Raw genomic sequence first — 14,468 nt, 5'->3', positions numbered from 1 at the left:
GGGCACCGGGGTGCCTGGGTATTCGGTCCTCATTTCTTTTTTTCTAAGCTGAATAGACCCTGTGTCGTGTTGGCAAAAGTCCAGCAGCCACATCTCCAGGACAAAGGCGCTCTGATCGGTGATGTCACCAGCAACTGTGGGATGGGAAGGGATGTATATCTCAAGACAGACAGAACTGTCTTCCTATGGGAAGAGGCAGCTCAGCCTTTGAGCAGACTCCTGGGGATCTAGTCCCTCTTTTAAAAACAAGGACATGGTTGGTCATCGTATTGAGACGTCTCCTCTCAATGTCAGGACCAGGACCGAGGGGTGGAAGACCAACCCTCCTCTCTCATGCCCTGCTCCCTAGAAACATCCCTTATCTGTCACAGCCCTGCCCTTCTCTGCCTGCTGGTTTTAGCAGCTCCATCTGCCCAAGGTCAGAGATCCCCAAAAGCACTAGGGCTTTTGTGTTGGGAGAACACTTCATTTAGCCGATGCTGTCCCCCCCTCCCCACCCCACCCCCCACAGCTCTACTAGTACTTAGACAGCAGGGGAGCCTCAGAGCTGTGTAGTGTTTCAACTGAACAACCGGGCAGCCGCAGCACCACGCCCTGCACGATCTACAATACTACAGGAAGTAGCTCCCAGATCAATGGTATCTGTGCCCTCTGGTATCCCCCAAACAGCCTTAACCAGGACAGATGGGTCTGGATCAAACCTTGGAGGACACACAACTGAGTGAGTCACACCTAGTCTCCTGAGTCAGGGGTCTCAGCTACACACAGTAGTCACCCACTTCCACCTAAATCCTAGGCTCTGAGGCTCCCCCCCCCCCCCCGCCTCCCAGGCAAACACTCACAGTAACCTGCTCTGGTTCCCTCACTGTTTGGTTTTACCATGTGCATGGCCTGTCTCCCACCTGACAGGCTCTGGTATAAGTCAGGGATCTATGACATTTGCCTCAGGAGGGGAGGGGACCACAGGCACAATACCAACACTTGCTGGAAGATGCCGTAACACCCCTTAACCCATGCACATATTAGTACACACATGTACACACTCTACATGGCCCCTGTCCCTCAAGTTCTTACTTTGTAGACTTAAACCTGTCATCCTCCTGCCTTAGCCTAAAATGATAGGTGTTCACCCAAACACTTGGAGACACACACACACACACACACACAGACACACACACGCTTACCTTACCCCCTCAGAATGTCGCCTTTCCCCACAGTGAGCAGGCCTTCAACAGCCAGAGCCCAGGTGTCTGTATCCTTTGAGCTTCTGATACTGGGTATCAAGTCCTCTCCTCAGCCCTAACCCAGGGCTGGGTCCACACCCACGGCCATTTGCAGAGAGGGGTGACAATCTATCATCTTCAGTGACACACTGCCAGGATAGGGTGGCACTGTGCTCCCACCTAGACCCACCCAGCACACTAGTGCTCACCTGTTGATAAACTCTTCATAGCAGGAGTATATGGCAGCCAGACACACAGCCACGAGATTGGGCAGGACCCGGGGATGTGGGCAGTGCCCTGTGGGGCCATGCATGCTGAAAGACAGGAGAGGGAAGGTAAGGAGGCTGTAGAGCATCTGTTGGCCTGACGCAGAGCTGGGGAGGTGGTCCAGGTGGGAGACCACCCATTCTGTCAGCCCTCTGGAGGGCAGGTGGAGAGCCTGTGCCCTGTGGCTCAGGCCTGAGAGGTGCCAGCTTAGGGGCTTAGCCAACTGCTTAGACTTTACCCCTATGTCTTGAGCCGTGTGAAGAGCGACAGACTCTCCTCGGTTGTGACAGAGGATCAAACCTAGTTCAGACTATACAGCACGTGGTGGCTCTGTCTCGAGACAGCCCCGTTTGCACAGGTGTTTCTGAAATGACTATTCACGATCGTTTTATTCTTAGACGTGCGCTTTGTTAAAAACAATGTCATTTCAGGTCACCTTAGCTGAGCCCGGGGCTAAGGTGACATCACAGAGCCCTTACTACATCTTACCTTACTGTTTGTTATGGAGGCCTCTGTGTCACGGTCGCTTATCTGTAAAATGGGCTGACCTGTGTGTCTAGGATGACATACGGAGCATCTCTAGGAAACTGCCAATATGGCTTCTGTCACTGAGACATGCCTGTCCTGTTCTTGACCCCACAGGCCATTGTCGGGGTTAGAAGTGTGTGTGTGTGTGTGTGTGTATGTAGGGTAGTGATGTCTGACACCAGGTCCTGCAAAAACAATCTGCCTGAGTATGGCCATGTGTTGTGGGATTATATTGGGCACAGGTCACCAATCCGAGTTTTGAAATTGGCTCGGGCTGGATTTTAACTTGCGATGTAGCCAAAGATGTCTTTGGACCTCTGATTCTCCTGCCTCCATTTACCAAGCTGCCACATCCCCAGCTCCCAAGTCAGGTTTTCTTCAAACACAGGAGACATTTGTACACTTTAGCTCACTGGGCTTGCCACAGTCATTGGACCAAATGGGCACCGGAGATCTCACTTCACAGATAAGGAAACTGAGGCACGAGGAGAACATTTAAAAAGGAAACCTCACAGAACACAGGCCAAGGTGAGAAGGCAACACCGCTCTTGTCCCTGGGTCCCTGCTCCACCCTAAACACCCACAGTCCCCTGGTGGCGGGGTCACAGAGACAAGAACAGGGTTCAGGAGTTCCCCTTCACCTTCATGTGTTAGCTAGGCAAGACACAGTCCTTCCCTGAGTGTCATAAACCAGGTAGTGTGGGGCAGGGAGAGGAGGGGGTGGCTGGGTGGGTAGGTGAGACACACCTTTGAATGAACCTCTTTACCACCTCCATGCCCGCGTTGAGCTCATTCAGGGCGAGAATGTACTCCTGGGTGAAGAGCCTCAGCCTTGGGCATTTCCCGAAGTCCTGGAGAGAGAGAGCAAAGGCAGAGCTATGGCAACATGGCCAGGAGGAGCTGGAGAAGGGAGACGTCACACACGAACTCAACACCTCTAACGATTCCCACGGTGAGGAGGGGTCCTGGCACAGGCTGCATGTTCATACCTCATGGATCTGCCGGCAGGCAAAGGTCATCAAGTCTAGGTCTGTCCTCTGCAGGACCTTGAGTGGCAGATGTTGTTTGACCTCTGGTCACCCCCGGGGAAACTACAAGCTCTTTTGAGGTAGCTATCTGAATTGAATCTCTGAGCTGGTATCTAAGGTAGCCAGCAGTCAGAGAGATGCCAGTGTAGAATTATATAGTGAGAAGAGAAACTCATCTCTTTGGGTTGGGAACAGGTTAAGGTAGCTCTGGGCCAAGCGTAGCTCCAAGGACCCTGCCACAGACATCGAGGAGACACCAGCTTCCTCCTGAATTGGGATGAACCCAGACACAGTTCCTCAGGGGTTTCTTTTGGTTTGGCAGACCCCAGACACTCCTAGCCTCCAGCGTGAGTCTAAAAGAGTGTCTGAAGATGATGACGACAAACCATCCTCAAAGGCATAGCAGGGAGCCAGGAATGCTGGCACACAGCTATCCTTAACTCTTGAGAGGCCGAGGCAGGAAATTCGTCAATCTGTGGCTAGCTAGCCTGGGTTACAGGTGGGGCCTACATTCGAAGGAGGATGCTAGTGGGAACTGGAAGGCGATGAGGGTGTCAGGCGTGGGCGTGCAGGAGGCAGCCAGTGTGTAAGAACACAACCAGGGAAGGGCAGTGTGGTTGCGTCATTGAAGACAGGGAAGGTGGGGGGAGCGCGGCTGCAGTAATGAAGAGGAAGACGGCCACTCAAAAAAGGTAGTGCTCCCAGCCTGGGAGACAGCTGCACTTAGAGCTCACAGGCATCCATCTGTGGCAGCACTTGAGGCTCCATTATGGGCCCTGAGCAAGAACAAAGGGCTTCTTCCGGCTCTAGCTAAGTGGCGGTCTCTGAGACTGACATCAGCAGGTGTGGGCAAACAAAGCCCGGACGAGGAGTTTCAAGCCAAGTACCCAGAGTATCCCAGGGTCTTCTCCTAGCCTGGTCTAAAGGAACTGGGCAACGAAGGAAGAGGAAGCGATTTTAGGACAGGCTCAAAGTGCTGTCCAACCGTGGCCATTCCCATGCTCAGCGAGGTATGCAATACTGAGGGCTGTCAGGTACCAGTCCCCACTGGTCTGCCTGCCACCATAGAGTCTGATCAGCGAGAGGAAGACACTCTGGTGCTCCAGCTCTGGAAAAAGTGTATCTGGCCAGCAAGATGTCTCACGGGTGACACTTGAACTCATCCTGCCCCCATTCAATGGGACCCCCCCTTGAAGAATCACCTTGCAGGCTCAGTGGCAGAGCTCTGGATTTGATCTCCACCATAGGAGTAGGGGTGGTTCGTTATGGTCATTTGTTTACACAGGTGAGGAACAGAACTCAGAGAGGAGCTTAAGAAGCGTGCACACACACTCCCTCGTTCATGGGCACGTGTGCACATTGTGGGCATATACATATACAACTCTCAAGCTAGGCATGGAGTCCTGGCAGGACGTAAGGCTCTGAAACACTTTATCTTGCCTTCCTACCTAGGGAGATGCCCACAGCGCCTCATTCTGGCTACTGTTCCTTGGCTCCTGCTCTTCACCCTGCCTCCTGCCTGTGCTCTGTAGCCAACCTGTATGTGGTCAAGATCCTCCCAGAGCTACGCAGTGAGTGCATGCTTGGTGTCGTCAGACTGTCAAACAGGCAGCGGGATAGCTCAGCGCTAAGAACACATGCATGGTCCTGGGGTTTTTGTGTTCCTAGCCTTGCAGGTGTGAAGTGACCTCTTATTTCAGTGCGCTACCCCTAAGGCATCTTTAGGTGTACTTCTTCCGGCGAGGAAATGTCTCTTTGAATTCTTAATGACACCATGATATCTGGTTCCAAAAAGGTGCCCAGTCAATCTCCAGAAACACATTTGTTATTCTTAGGCAGTGTCCGTGTGGTAGGCCTGTGGCCAGCCAGCAGGTCTTGCTCAGTAAAGTCTATACATGTAGTACTGAGAAATTTTGCCACTGTCACATTAAGTTCCACAAATGTTGAATACCAGGTCCTTAAATGGGACGATTAAGTTCTGTCTTTATGTTTTCAAACATGGACTAACCTCGGCTCCGATTAGATTGTCATCACTTCCTTCCCCCTAATGTGTGTGTGCCCCCTGTCACCTTTGTTTTGACATGACAGGGTCTCATGTAGAACCAGCTGACCTTTAATTCATTATGTAGTTGAGGGTGACTTTGAACTTGCCTGCCTCCCCAGGGCTAGGATTCGAGGGTCCATTGACAACCTTGGTTTATGTAGTGCTGGAGATAGAACCCTGTGTCTCATGCATGCTGGACAAGCATACTACTAACTGAGCAATGCCTTCAGACCCTGAGCTGTCCTTTGTCTGTTTTAGTGTCCTATTCGGGTAGAGTCAAAGATATGTTATTTCCTAAGGTTGGACTGAGGTAACAAGCTACAGGGAGAAAGATCCCCGGGCCAAGGTTCCAGAAGTCACCACTCCGAGGTTTACATTTATGCCCAGCTGAGGCCACAACTGCCCAAGGTCTTCTCACCTTGAAGCTGCTCTCACCCCTCTACACCACACCCTCAGAAGGAAATCACTGAGCCCAGGCTATCCTCCAAGAGTGAAGAGTCCCACTCCACAACCTGGAGAGCAGAGTATTGCCTGTATCCCATAGTGGGGACCACTCAGTGTAAGCCATGTCCCCAGTAGCCACATCTATTCTGACCTACTGGGAAGAGAGACTTTGCCGTCTGCTTGACTGGAGAGAAACAGTCCTGAAGGGCAAACTCCCAGCGTCAGAAACAGTCACTGGCCACGCCCACCCAACCAAGGCTGACCAGGTACTCACCATATTATGCTTAAGGATCCTCTGAACCACCGGTGTGAACACCTCGATGACCACCATAGACCGGGGCCGCTCTCTGCAGTGCTGGGGAGACAGGGATGCAGTCAGTGTGGGCTGGGGGGAGCCCCACCCACAGCCCACTGCTTCCAGTGGCCACAGGATGATATCAAGCCCAATAAGGATGTGGTTTTCTTTGCTGAATGATGCAGTGTGTTTAGGAAGACCTCATGCTTTAGGACAGGTTTAGGCTCAGGGCAAAACTGCCAAGCAGGGATGTGTTCCAGCCTCCCCGGCTGCTCAATGCTCACAGTACCACAGTACACTTGTTTGTAGGTATTTGTTAGCTCATCCTAACACGCCACAAGGTCCTTAGTCTGAAGTCTACACTACAGTGGCCTCTGGATGCCCCTTCTAGAGGTCTAGACCCAAGGTTAAGGGTTCAAATCACCATGACACTTAGTATACAGTAGTTTTGCCTCAAGCTGTTTGGCTAGCACCCTGTTCCTCCCCGAGGCAATCACTGAGCTCAGAACCTTCCTAGTGGCTCGGCCCTCCCAGGGCTGTGTACTCAGGTTAACAGGCTCTGAAATGAGGAGCCCTGAAGTAATACGTTCTTTTTTATGTAGAGCCTGAAGGTAATTTTACGCAATGTTTTTAGTGTGCCTATTCTGACACCTATTTCCTACTTATGATGTCAGGCTAGCACTCAAAAGTTTGAGGTTTTGGAGCGTTTTGGATTTCAGATTTGAGGACTATAGGTCTTCCTGCCTCAGTCTCCACACTGCTGGGATTACAGATGTGCACTACCACAGCTGGCTGCTCATTTCTTTATAACGCTAAATAAGATTCTCCTGATGGGACCCCGGGAGATGACTCAGAAAAATAAGAGTCTCCTGATGGGACCCCGGGAGATGACTCAGAAAAATGCTTGCTGAGTTTCATCCCTAGAACCTCTGTTAAAACAAACAAAAACAAACAAACAAACAAACAAACAAAAACAGGCATGGGTTGGAGAGAGGGCTCAGCGGTTAAGAGCACTGACTGCTCTTTCAGAGGTCCTGAGTTCAATTCCCAGCAACCACATGGTGGCTTACAACCATCTGTAATGGGATCTGATGCCCTCTTCTGGTGTGTCTGACAGTTACAGTGTATTCATATAAATAAAATAAATAAATAAATAAATAAATAAATAAATAAATAAAATGTATCTTAAACCAAAACAAGCCAGGTATGAGTGTGGAAGGATCGTTCCACGGTTAAGTGAGTTTGCTGTTCTTGCAAAGGGCAGGAATTTGGTTCCCAGGACCCACACAAAGCAGTTTACAACTGCCTATAACTCCAACTTGAGGATATCTGATGCCTTCTTCTGGCCTCTATGGGGACCCACATAAATGTAACATGTGATATACATTTATACATATATAAAAATTAAAATCAACATGCTTGCAATCCCAACACTGGGGAGACAGAGAGACAGGAGGAGGCTCGCTGGCCAGCCAGCCTAGCCAATCGACAAGCCCCAGGCCAGTGAAGAAACCCTGTGTCAAAATACAAAATCTGCCCAAGGAAAGGCATCTGAGGTCGTCCTCCAAATCCTGCATACATGTGCACATGTGTGCATGTATAGTCATGCACACGCATACACGCACAGATTCCACTGCACGGGCAGTTACCACAGGTAACTGAGGAACGCCTTGACTGCTTCGAAAATTCTGGCAACTGACAAATACTGCTATACACATCTGTGGATGGACTTCAGTTTCTAACGCAACTGCATGAAAACCACAGTCTTTAAAATCAGAATACGGTTAAAAAAAATGGACAAGATAGAATCTTTTGTTGGTTTTTGTTTGACCTTGAATGTTTAGGACCATTTCAGAAAGGTATGTTCTGCCTCCAATCTCATTCCTCAGTAAGATTCAGCAGGCCTGTCTGATAAGCTGGAGAACATTCTAGATGTGGGGCAGCCTCTGACTTCTCAGAGGCTGCTGTCAACATCCTGCAGGAGTCCATAGGCCAAGCCTGGCTCCTCCTTCCTTGTCACCATGGAGTCCTTCACACTCAAATTTTTTAAGACAGGGTCTCATGTAGCCCAGGCTGTCTTGGAATTTAATGTGTAGCCAAGGATGACCTCAACACCTGGATTTTCCTGTCTTTCATCTCCCGAGTGCTGGGAATTACAGGTGTGAGCCGTCACACATACTTTTAAGCAGTGGTGGGGATCCAATGCAAAGCGTCAGTGGGCCTGAGCTTAGGTACTTATTTTATAACTACGTCTTGCTTTGAAATTAAATTAGGCCTTCCTGGGGTAGACAAGCTCTCTTGGCCCAGTAACTCTGCCCCACTGACCTGCTTGTACATATGAGTCCCTTGGCCCAGAAGGAGTTCCGTTTGCAAATCTTACTGAGGTCAGCGGACCTGGGGAGAAAGAGCTCAAGGCTTTTCTAGGAAACTGGAGCAGCAAAATTTCCTCAAACCTTTGTGTCTGAGATCTGGAAGTCCAGCAGGAAGGGCTGTCTGGAGACTCCTCAGGCAGGCTCAGCGAGGCCCCGGGGAACTGGTGAGGAGGGCTTTGTAGCAATGAAGCTCCTCTTCCAGGGCTTAGCCACCAGAGCGAAGACAGCCTGAAGCCCCATGGCCCTGGCCAGGTTCTTATCTCTTCCATTTAGACCCCAGCAGAGACTGCTCAGGGTCCATTTTCTCCTACTTTGCTTTATGCTAGCAGGGACCCCAGAGAAAGACTTACTTGGGGGTGGGAGACGCTAGTGAGGTTGCTCGGTAAGGTGTTTGCCATGAAGCCTGATCCCCCAAACCCACAAGATTAAAGGAGTCCACGGAGCCTAACACATTCTCCTGTGACCTCTGTGCACCATGACATACGTGTGCACGAGCGTATGGAGGAAGTAAATAAATCGTTTATAAGACTTTAACAAAGGTCAGTTTTCTGGAATCAACATTTGTTAACTATGAAACCGGGAGAGAGGCTGGGGCTCTCTTACTCCATCTGCCTAGGATCTGACACTGAATGCTGGGGCAGAGGCTCCTCTCCTGTGTGGGCTTGCTGTGCTGGTAGTTGTTCCTCTGCTTGGACCAGAGGGCCCATCACCTATACCACATGAAGGAAGGGGCTTCTGTGCTGGGTTCTAAACTGCCTCCCCAGGTGCCATGGGCTGGCCAATGTGTGAGTCACTGGGAAACATCTCCTTATAGGAGAAGCAGAGGCAAACAGAACACAGTCTTGCTACATACTCTAATGTCTCCCAACAGGCAGCATGGGGTTGTAGATGTGGGGCAGGGACCCCCATATGGTACCCAAGGGAATCAAGGAAGGAGAGAGCACAAAGGAAATTAGTCTGCAGGGCTATGGCTGGCATGGCGGTGCCACAGGTGAAGACCAAGTGTGTGTCTTTCTATGGATATCGTTATTAGAGTAAACATATGCATTCGCACACGCACGCACACACACACAGACACACACACACTGAAATTGAGAAAGAGAGAACGAGAGAGAACTCGAGAACGCAAAGGACAGACAGATCTGCGTGCCAGTTCAGCCCCCAAGCTGTTAAGCTGTGCTTTCTGGGAAGGCCCTGTCCCCTGGTGTGCCTGGGTATGTTGCAGACAAACTCTGCTGGGAGGTTGGCATCAGGTCCCTGGGCATGCTGCCCTGCTCTGTGGCTCCTCCAAGCTGACCTGGCACATGCTGACAGTTTCCCTTGTCCAGGGAAAGCCCTGCAGCCGGGCCCCTACCCTGGGCCAGTCAGTGCTCAGAGGAGCCTCAGCTAAGAATAACCCAGCTCTGACGTCAGGAATCCAGAAGACTAGAAGCAAGCTGCCTCCCAAGACAGCCAGAAATAGTCCATAGAAAAGCCAGACGCTTGGTCCTCCTCTCAGCCTGTCTCGCAGAGGGCAGCAGCCCCAACCACGGGGCACCTGTATGCCTTCTGCCTACATCTGGGACCCTGACCAGGCTGGCAGGTAGGCTTGGCATTGAGCTAGTGCATTCAGACGCACCTAGCTGGCACACCGTGGTGGCAGTGGCCTCTGATAGCCCGCTGCAGTGATACCGTACCTTGCAGAAGAATTCGCAGAGATCTGGTGGTGGGTGGTTGTTTTCCAGCAGAGGCGCAATTGCCTACAAGAAAATGAACAGCCATCAGTCAGCGGGATCTGGTGGGGGTGGGGGAGGGGCATGAGGGAGGGGTGTAGTCTGCAGAAGAGAGCCACTCGAAAAGAAATGAAAATATCCCTCCATTCTCTGCTGGGTAGAATGCCTTTTCTAATGTACAGACCAGAGCTCCAGAGTGCAGAAAGGTTCCAGGCTAGACTCACAAATGAGACATCTAACTTCAGGGGCTTCATGCCTAGCTGGCATTTATCCATACTGCCTTTAAGCCCACAACTTCTGACTAAGCAGCAGGACATCTGATTGGGTGAACAGGATGCTATTTTCAATAATGCATCTTGGCACCTTCTATGTTCCTAGCTCTGTGGGGAGCTGGGCTCCTCGCAACAACCTAAGGGATGAGCATCCAGGCTGGGCAGAGTCCTGGCTGACATTCTGATCTGGCCCCTTCCTAGTTCCAAGACCACTGGAACAGGTGACTTTGTCTCAAATGATCCTAAATCTACCCTCTGAAAGGTAAGGTCCAAAAAGTCTCTGTAAGCATCCAATGTGCAGGCATCAACAAGCAGGGTTCCTTAACTATCAGGTTGATTGTGCTTTGTGGGGGGTGCCAGTCCTGTGCACCACAGAAAGCCCAGCATAGCTATAACCCCATAAGCAGCAGTCCCCTTGTACGTGACAACCCAACGGCCTTTAAACACACTCCAGTTCATATTAAAGAAGGGTGGGGTAACCCCCGCACTCCTTAAGTAACTGCTTAGAAAGCCTCCTTGGGGCCTGCCCTGTAATACTAGGGACTTGCTGGTTTAGGGGTATCATGGAAAAGACAGTATAAAGGAAAAAAGTCAAGTCCAGGAATCATCCTTAGGTGCTCAGGAAGCCGAGACAGGGGAACTGGAATTGGAGGGCTGGCCTGCGTTACAGAGTGAGTTCTAGGACAGCCTGGGCAGCTGAGACTTTATCTTCGAATAATGAGTTACAACAGAAAGGTGCTGTCGTGCAGCATGGTGACAGGGTGTTTATGTAGTATGTTCAAGACCCTGGGTTCAATGCCAAGTACCAGAGAGGGGTGTAGGCAAGGAACCAAAACATGGAGATTGTGAGTAACCAGATACTCGAGTGGTTCTTTGTGATGAAGTCATTTCAACAGAGTGGCCACAGGTGATACCTTCAATTTCAAAACTGACGATTTTTGGAAGGAGGAGGAGGAGGAAGAGGAGGAAGAGGAGGAAGAGGAGGAGGAGGAGGAGACAACACCTTGTCATTCTGGTCCCATTTCTACTGCTGGGCAGTCCCAAGGAACTCAGGTCAGGAGTTTGCAGCCCAGGGCAAGGCAAGTTCCCGCCTCTCACCATCCCAGCCTGATAAAATGACAGCATTCTCAATGGTGTCCTCGGTGGCCTATGCCAACCCGTGTGGCTAGAAGTGTGTGACTTGTCCACGTGCAGGGAGTTCCTACTCACCCGCTGAGAATGGGAGTCTGAGCTTGGAGAGGCGGGGAAAGCACCAACCCAGGGTGCACAGTGAGCCAGCAGCAGAACCGGGATTCAAAGTCACTTTGGTGACCTCATGCTTGGGTTACTGTTCATTCTGCGTTATTACCAAGGAACAGAAGAGTGTCTGGGGACAATGACTACGTTGAAGGAGAGACTGGGTAATGAGGGACGGCACGAAATGGAAAGACAGAGTGGTAAGCTTTCCAGTGACCTGAGCAGCCAGGACACCCTTTCCTCTGCCTCCTGGAAGCAGACCATGCCCAATTCTCCACTCCAGGGCCAGATGACCCAGCTTGGCCCTGCTCGTTAAACAAAGGAAGGTTTCAGGCCACAGTGGCAGCAACAGGATGGGAGGCCCCCTTCTCTGTTCATGAGGCACTTCCCTGGCTCTCCTCGGGTACCAAGCAGGGCAGGGTGTGGTCCCCTTGGGTTGGGTCCCTCTAGTTCCTACCAGGCCTCCTTCCTAATGGACGTGCATTACATAGTGGAGTGGGGTAGCTAGTTTAACACTGACGGCAGCTGTCAAGTGCCACATCCAAGTCACTCCTTCACTGATCCTTAAGGCCCACAGGGACAGATAAAGAGACAGTGGGTCAGGGAATCCTCCAGGCCTCTGCTGGTCATAAAATGATGACTGTATTCAAAACATGTTGATATAAGCCAATAAGCGGGGTCCCATTATTGCGGACTCTTTCTGGAAGCCTTTGCCCTTTGCTTGGCGTGTTAGACAGGGTGGCTCACTGAGAATCCTGAGCAGCCCATGAGAAAAGAACGGGAAGTGGCATTTTACAGAGCCTGGAGCACTGAATCCACCGGACCGGAAAAAAAACAGCAGTTAAAGAAAAACAACAGGCATGTCCAACCAGAAGCCCTTGGATTGCCACAAATGCCATTTGTAAAATCTTAAAAAAAAAAAAAAAATACACGACCAGACCTGGTAAGATGCTTGCAGAGTTAAGGGATTGCTGTGTAAGCTTGGTGACCCGAGTTTGGTCCCAGGAACCCACACAAGAAGGGACATCTGAATTGGCTCCACAGGGTTGTCTGTTGATGTCCACACATATACCACGGCACACACGCTCCTGGATTCCCCCCCCCATGCACACGCACAGTAAGTAAATAAACTTAAAACACTGAGGGGGTTTGGTAATTATTTTGGTAACTCGGCACACCACGTTTCCTGAGCATGAACTCTGCAGATGACAAAGCTGTGTCATGATTGTCAAAAAGTATCTTTATAAAGTAGGTCTCGTGAGGGTGAAGTGGCCCTAAGGGGGAATCTGGTACACGTCAAGATATTTCTGTCCCAAAGGCCTCTAGGGAGTAAAGGAAGGATGTCACAGTCTGACAATGCCCAAGGTACCTTCAAAATGAGAAACCACCCTCTTCGCTATGAAGAAAGAGAGGTACCTGAGCAAGGATTTCACAGAAAGCTCTGGAAGGTTCTCCGGGATACACTGACAGGTGAGGTGACAGATGTGGAACATGTCCTTTGTCACCCTGCTCCCATGAAGAGCAAGACCCATGGCAGAAGCTGTTGCTGTAGATGAACGCTCTGGGTGGAAGGTAGTGGGAAAAGGCAAGGTCGCCTTCCTTCCTTTTATCAGTTTTAAGGCTAGACAATCCAGATGTCACCCACACTAGTGGGAAGTAATGCTCTACCACCGAGCCACATCCCCAGCCCTCACTAGGGCATTGTAGGCAGGGGATCTCCCACTGAACCGATCTTGCAGCCCCCTGTGTTATTTCCAGAAAAGATCTCACTAAGTTGGCTGGGGCTGTACTTGGATTCATTGGATAGCCCCGTCAGGTTTTGAAGCTGTGATTCTCCTAAAAACCTAGGAAAACGCACCTGTGCCAGTAGGCTTGGCTCAAGACCTCAACAACAACAACAACCACAAAGAAATATCAGCAATGTCAAAGCTAAGTCAGAGCTCTCTTCATGGACTCCTCGTCTGTGTATTCAACAACCATGGCTCAAAATTACTTGGAAAACAAAACAAAACAAAAAACACAAAACAACAACAAAAAACCTGTCTCTGGACAGAAAGTAGAGACTTCTCCTGCTAATGTTCCTGAGGTTCTCCCACGTGACAGCTGGCACCTGCTCAGATTGTACCACATGACCTACACTCTAGAGATGAGGTAATGCACACAGAATAATGTTCAGGAGGCTATGGGTCAATACATCCTGTCTTCCAGAGACTTAGATACTTGTAGAGTCTGACACCCTCAGGGGTCCTCAAATCACTCCCAGGTCCTGAGGGGGATTTTTTCTGGGGGTGGGGGGGTGTTGCTGGAAACTGAACCCAGGACCTTGCCAGCTAGGTGTCCCCAATACCAGACATTGTCTTGTGTGTGTATGACTGTGTACCATGTGAGTGTCTGGAGGTCTGGAGTTAGGGACGGTTGTTAATCGTCATGGGTGCTCTGTAAGACTCACAAGCTCTTAGCTGCTGAACCATCTCTCCAGCCCAGGGACAACTGTTCTGAATAAAATTACAATTTCTTCAGGTTGGCTGAAGAGGTGGCTCAGCTGTTAAGAGCGCTGGCTGCTCTTGCAGAGAGGGCTTGGTGCAGTTCTCAGCACCAATATGGCGGCTCAACCATTGCTATCTCCAGTTCTACAGGGTCCAATGGGCTCCTCTGACTTTGAATGGTACTTCTGGCACATGGTACACAAATGTATGTGCAGGCAAAACACCCACACACATAAAAAGATAACTAAATTTTTTTTTCTTCAGTTCTAGCAATTGGCATAGCCGGGTCTAGATTCTCTGAGCTTGAACCTGTGTTAGCATTAAGTCTGTTCAATGGTACCATCTACTGTCATGGGAAGTGGGCCTGTCCCGGGTCTGTATGCCAGCCCATGTGCCTCTGCTGATACCCGAATAGTACCCACTGATGGTTTCTATGGCTTGGAGATCTGGCTGGTGGAATGAGAAAAGCTCACTCAAGTTCTGGTAGAAAAGTAGGTACAGAGAGACGGGCCAAGCGCTGCTACAGGGGACTGACTGTCAACAGGTTAACTATGAGGACAC

At 50.4% G+C, this 14,468-nt stretch overlaps 1 protein-coding gene across 1 annotated transcript in view; it reads right to left on the bottom strand.

The window, feature by feature from the left end:
* Cmip (c-Maf inducing protein) overlaps positions 1-14,468 on the bottom strand; it is a 203,001-nt gene that overhangs the window by 27,235 nt on the left and 161,298 nt on the right. Inside the window, exons 6-9 of the mRNA XM_028752396.1 lie at positions 9,878-9,940; positions 5,809-5,889; positions 2,766-2,869; positions 1,433-1,537 (exon numbers count right to left, since the gene is read on the bottom strand). Coding sequence (XP_028608229.1) covers positions 1,433-1,537; positions 2,766-2,869; positions 5,809-5,889; positions 9,878-9,940 — 353 coding nt within the window. The remainder of the gene's footprint in view (positions 1-1,432; positions 1,538-2,765; positions 2,870-5,808; positions 5,890-9,877; positions 9,941-14,468) is intronic.

This window comes from Grammomys surdaster, unplaced genomic scaffold, assembly GCF_004785775.1.
Source record: "Grammomys surdaster isolate TR1022 unplaced genomic scaffold, NIH_TR_1.0 128, whole genome shotgun sequence".
In the NCBI taxonomy this organism is placed as follows: domain Eukaryota; kingdom Metazoa; phylum Chordata; class Mammalia; order Rodentia; family Muridae; genus Grammomys; species Grammomys surdaster.
Note: the sequence above shows the minus strand (reverse complement) of the source record. Positions and strands in the feature narration are given on the sequence as shown.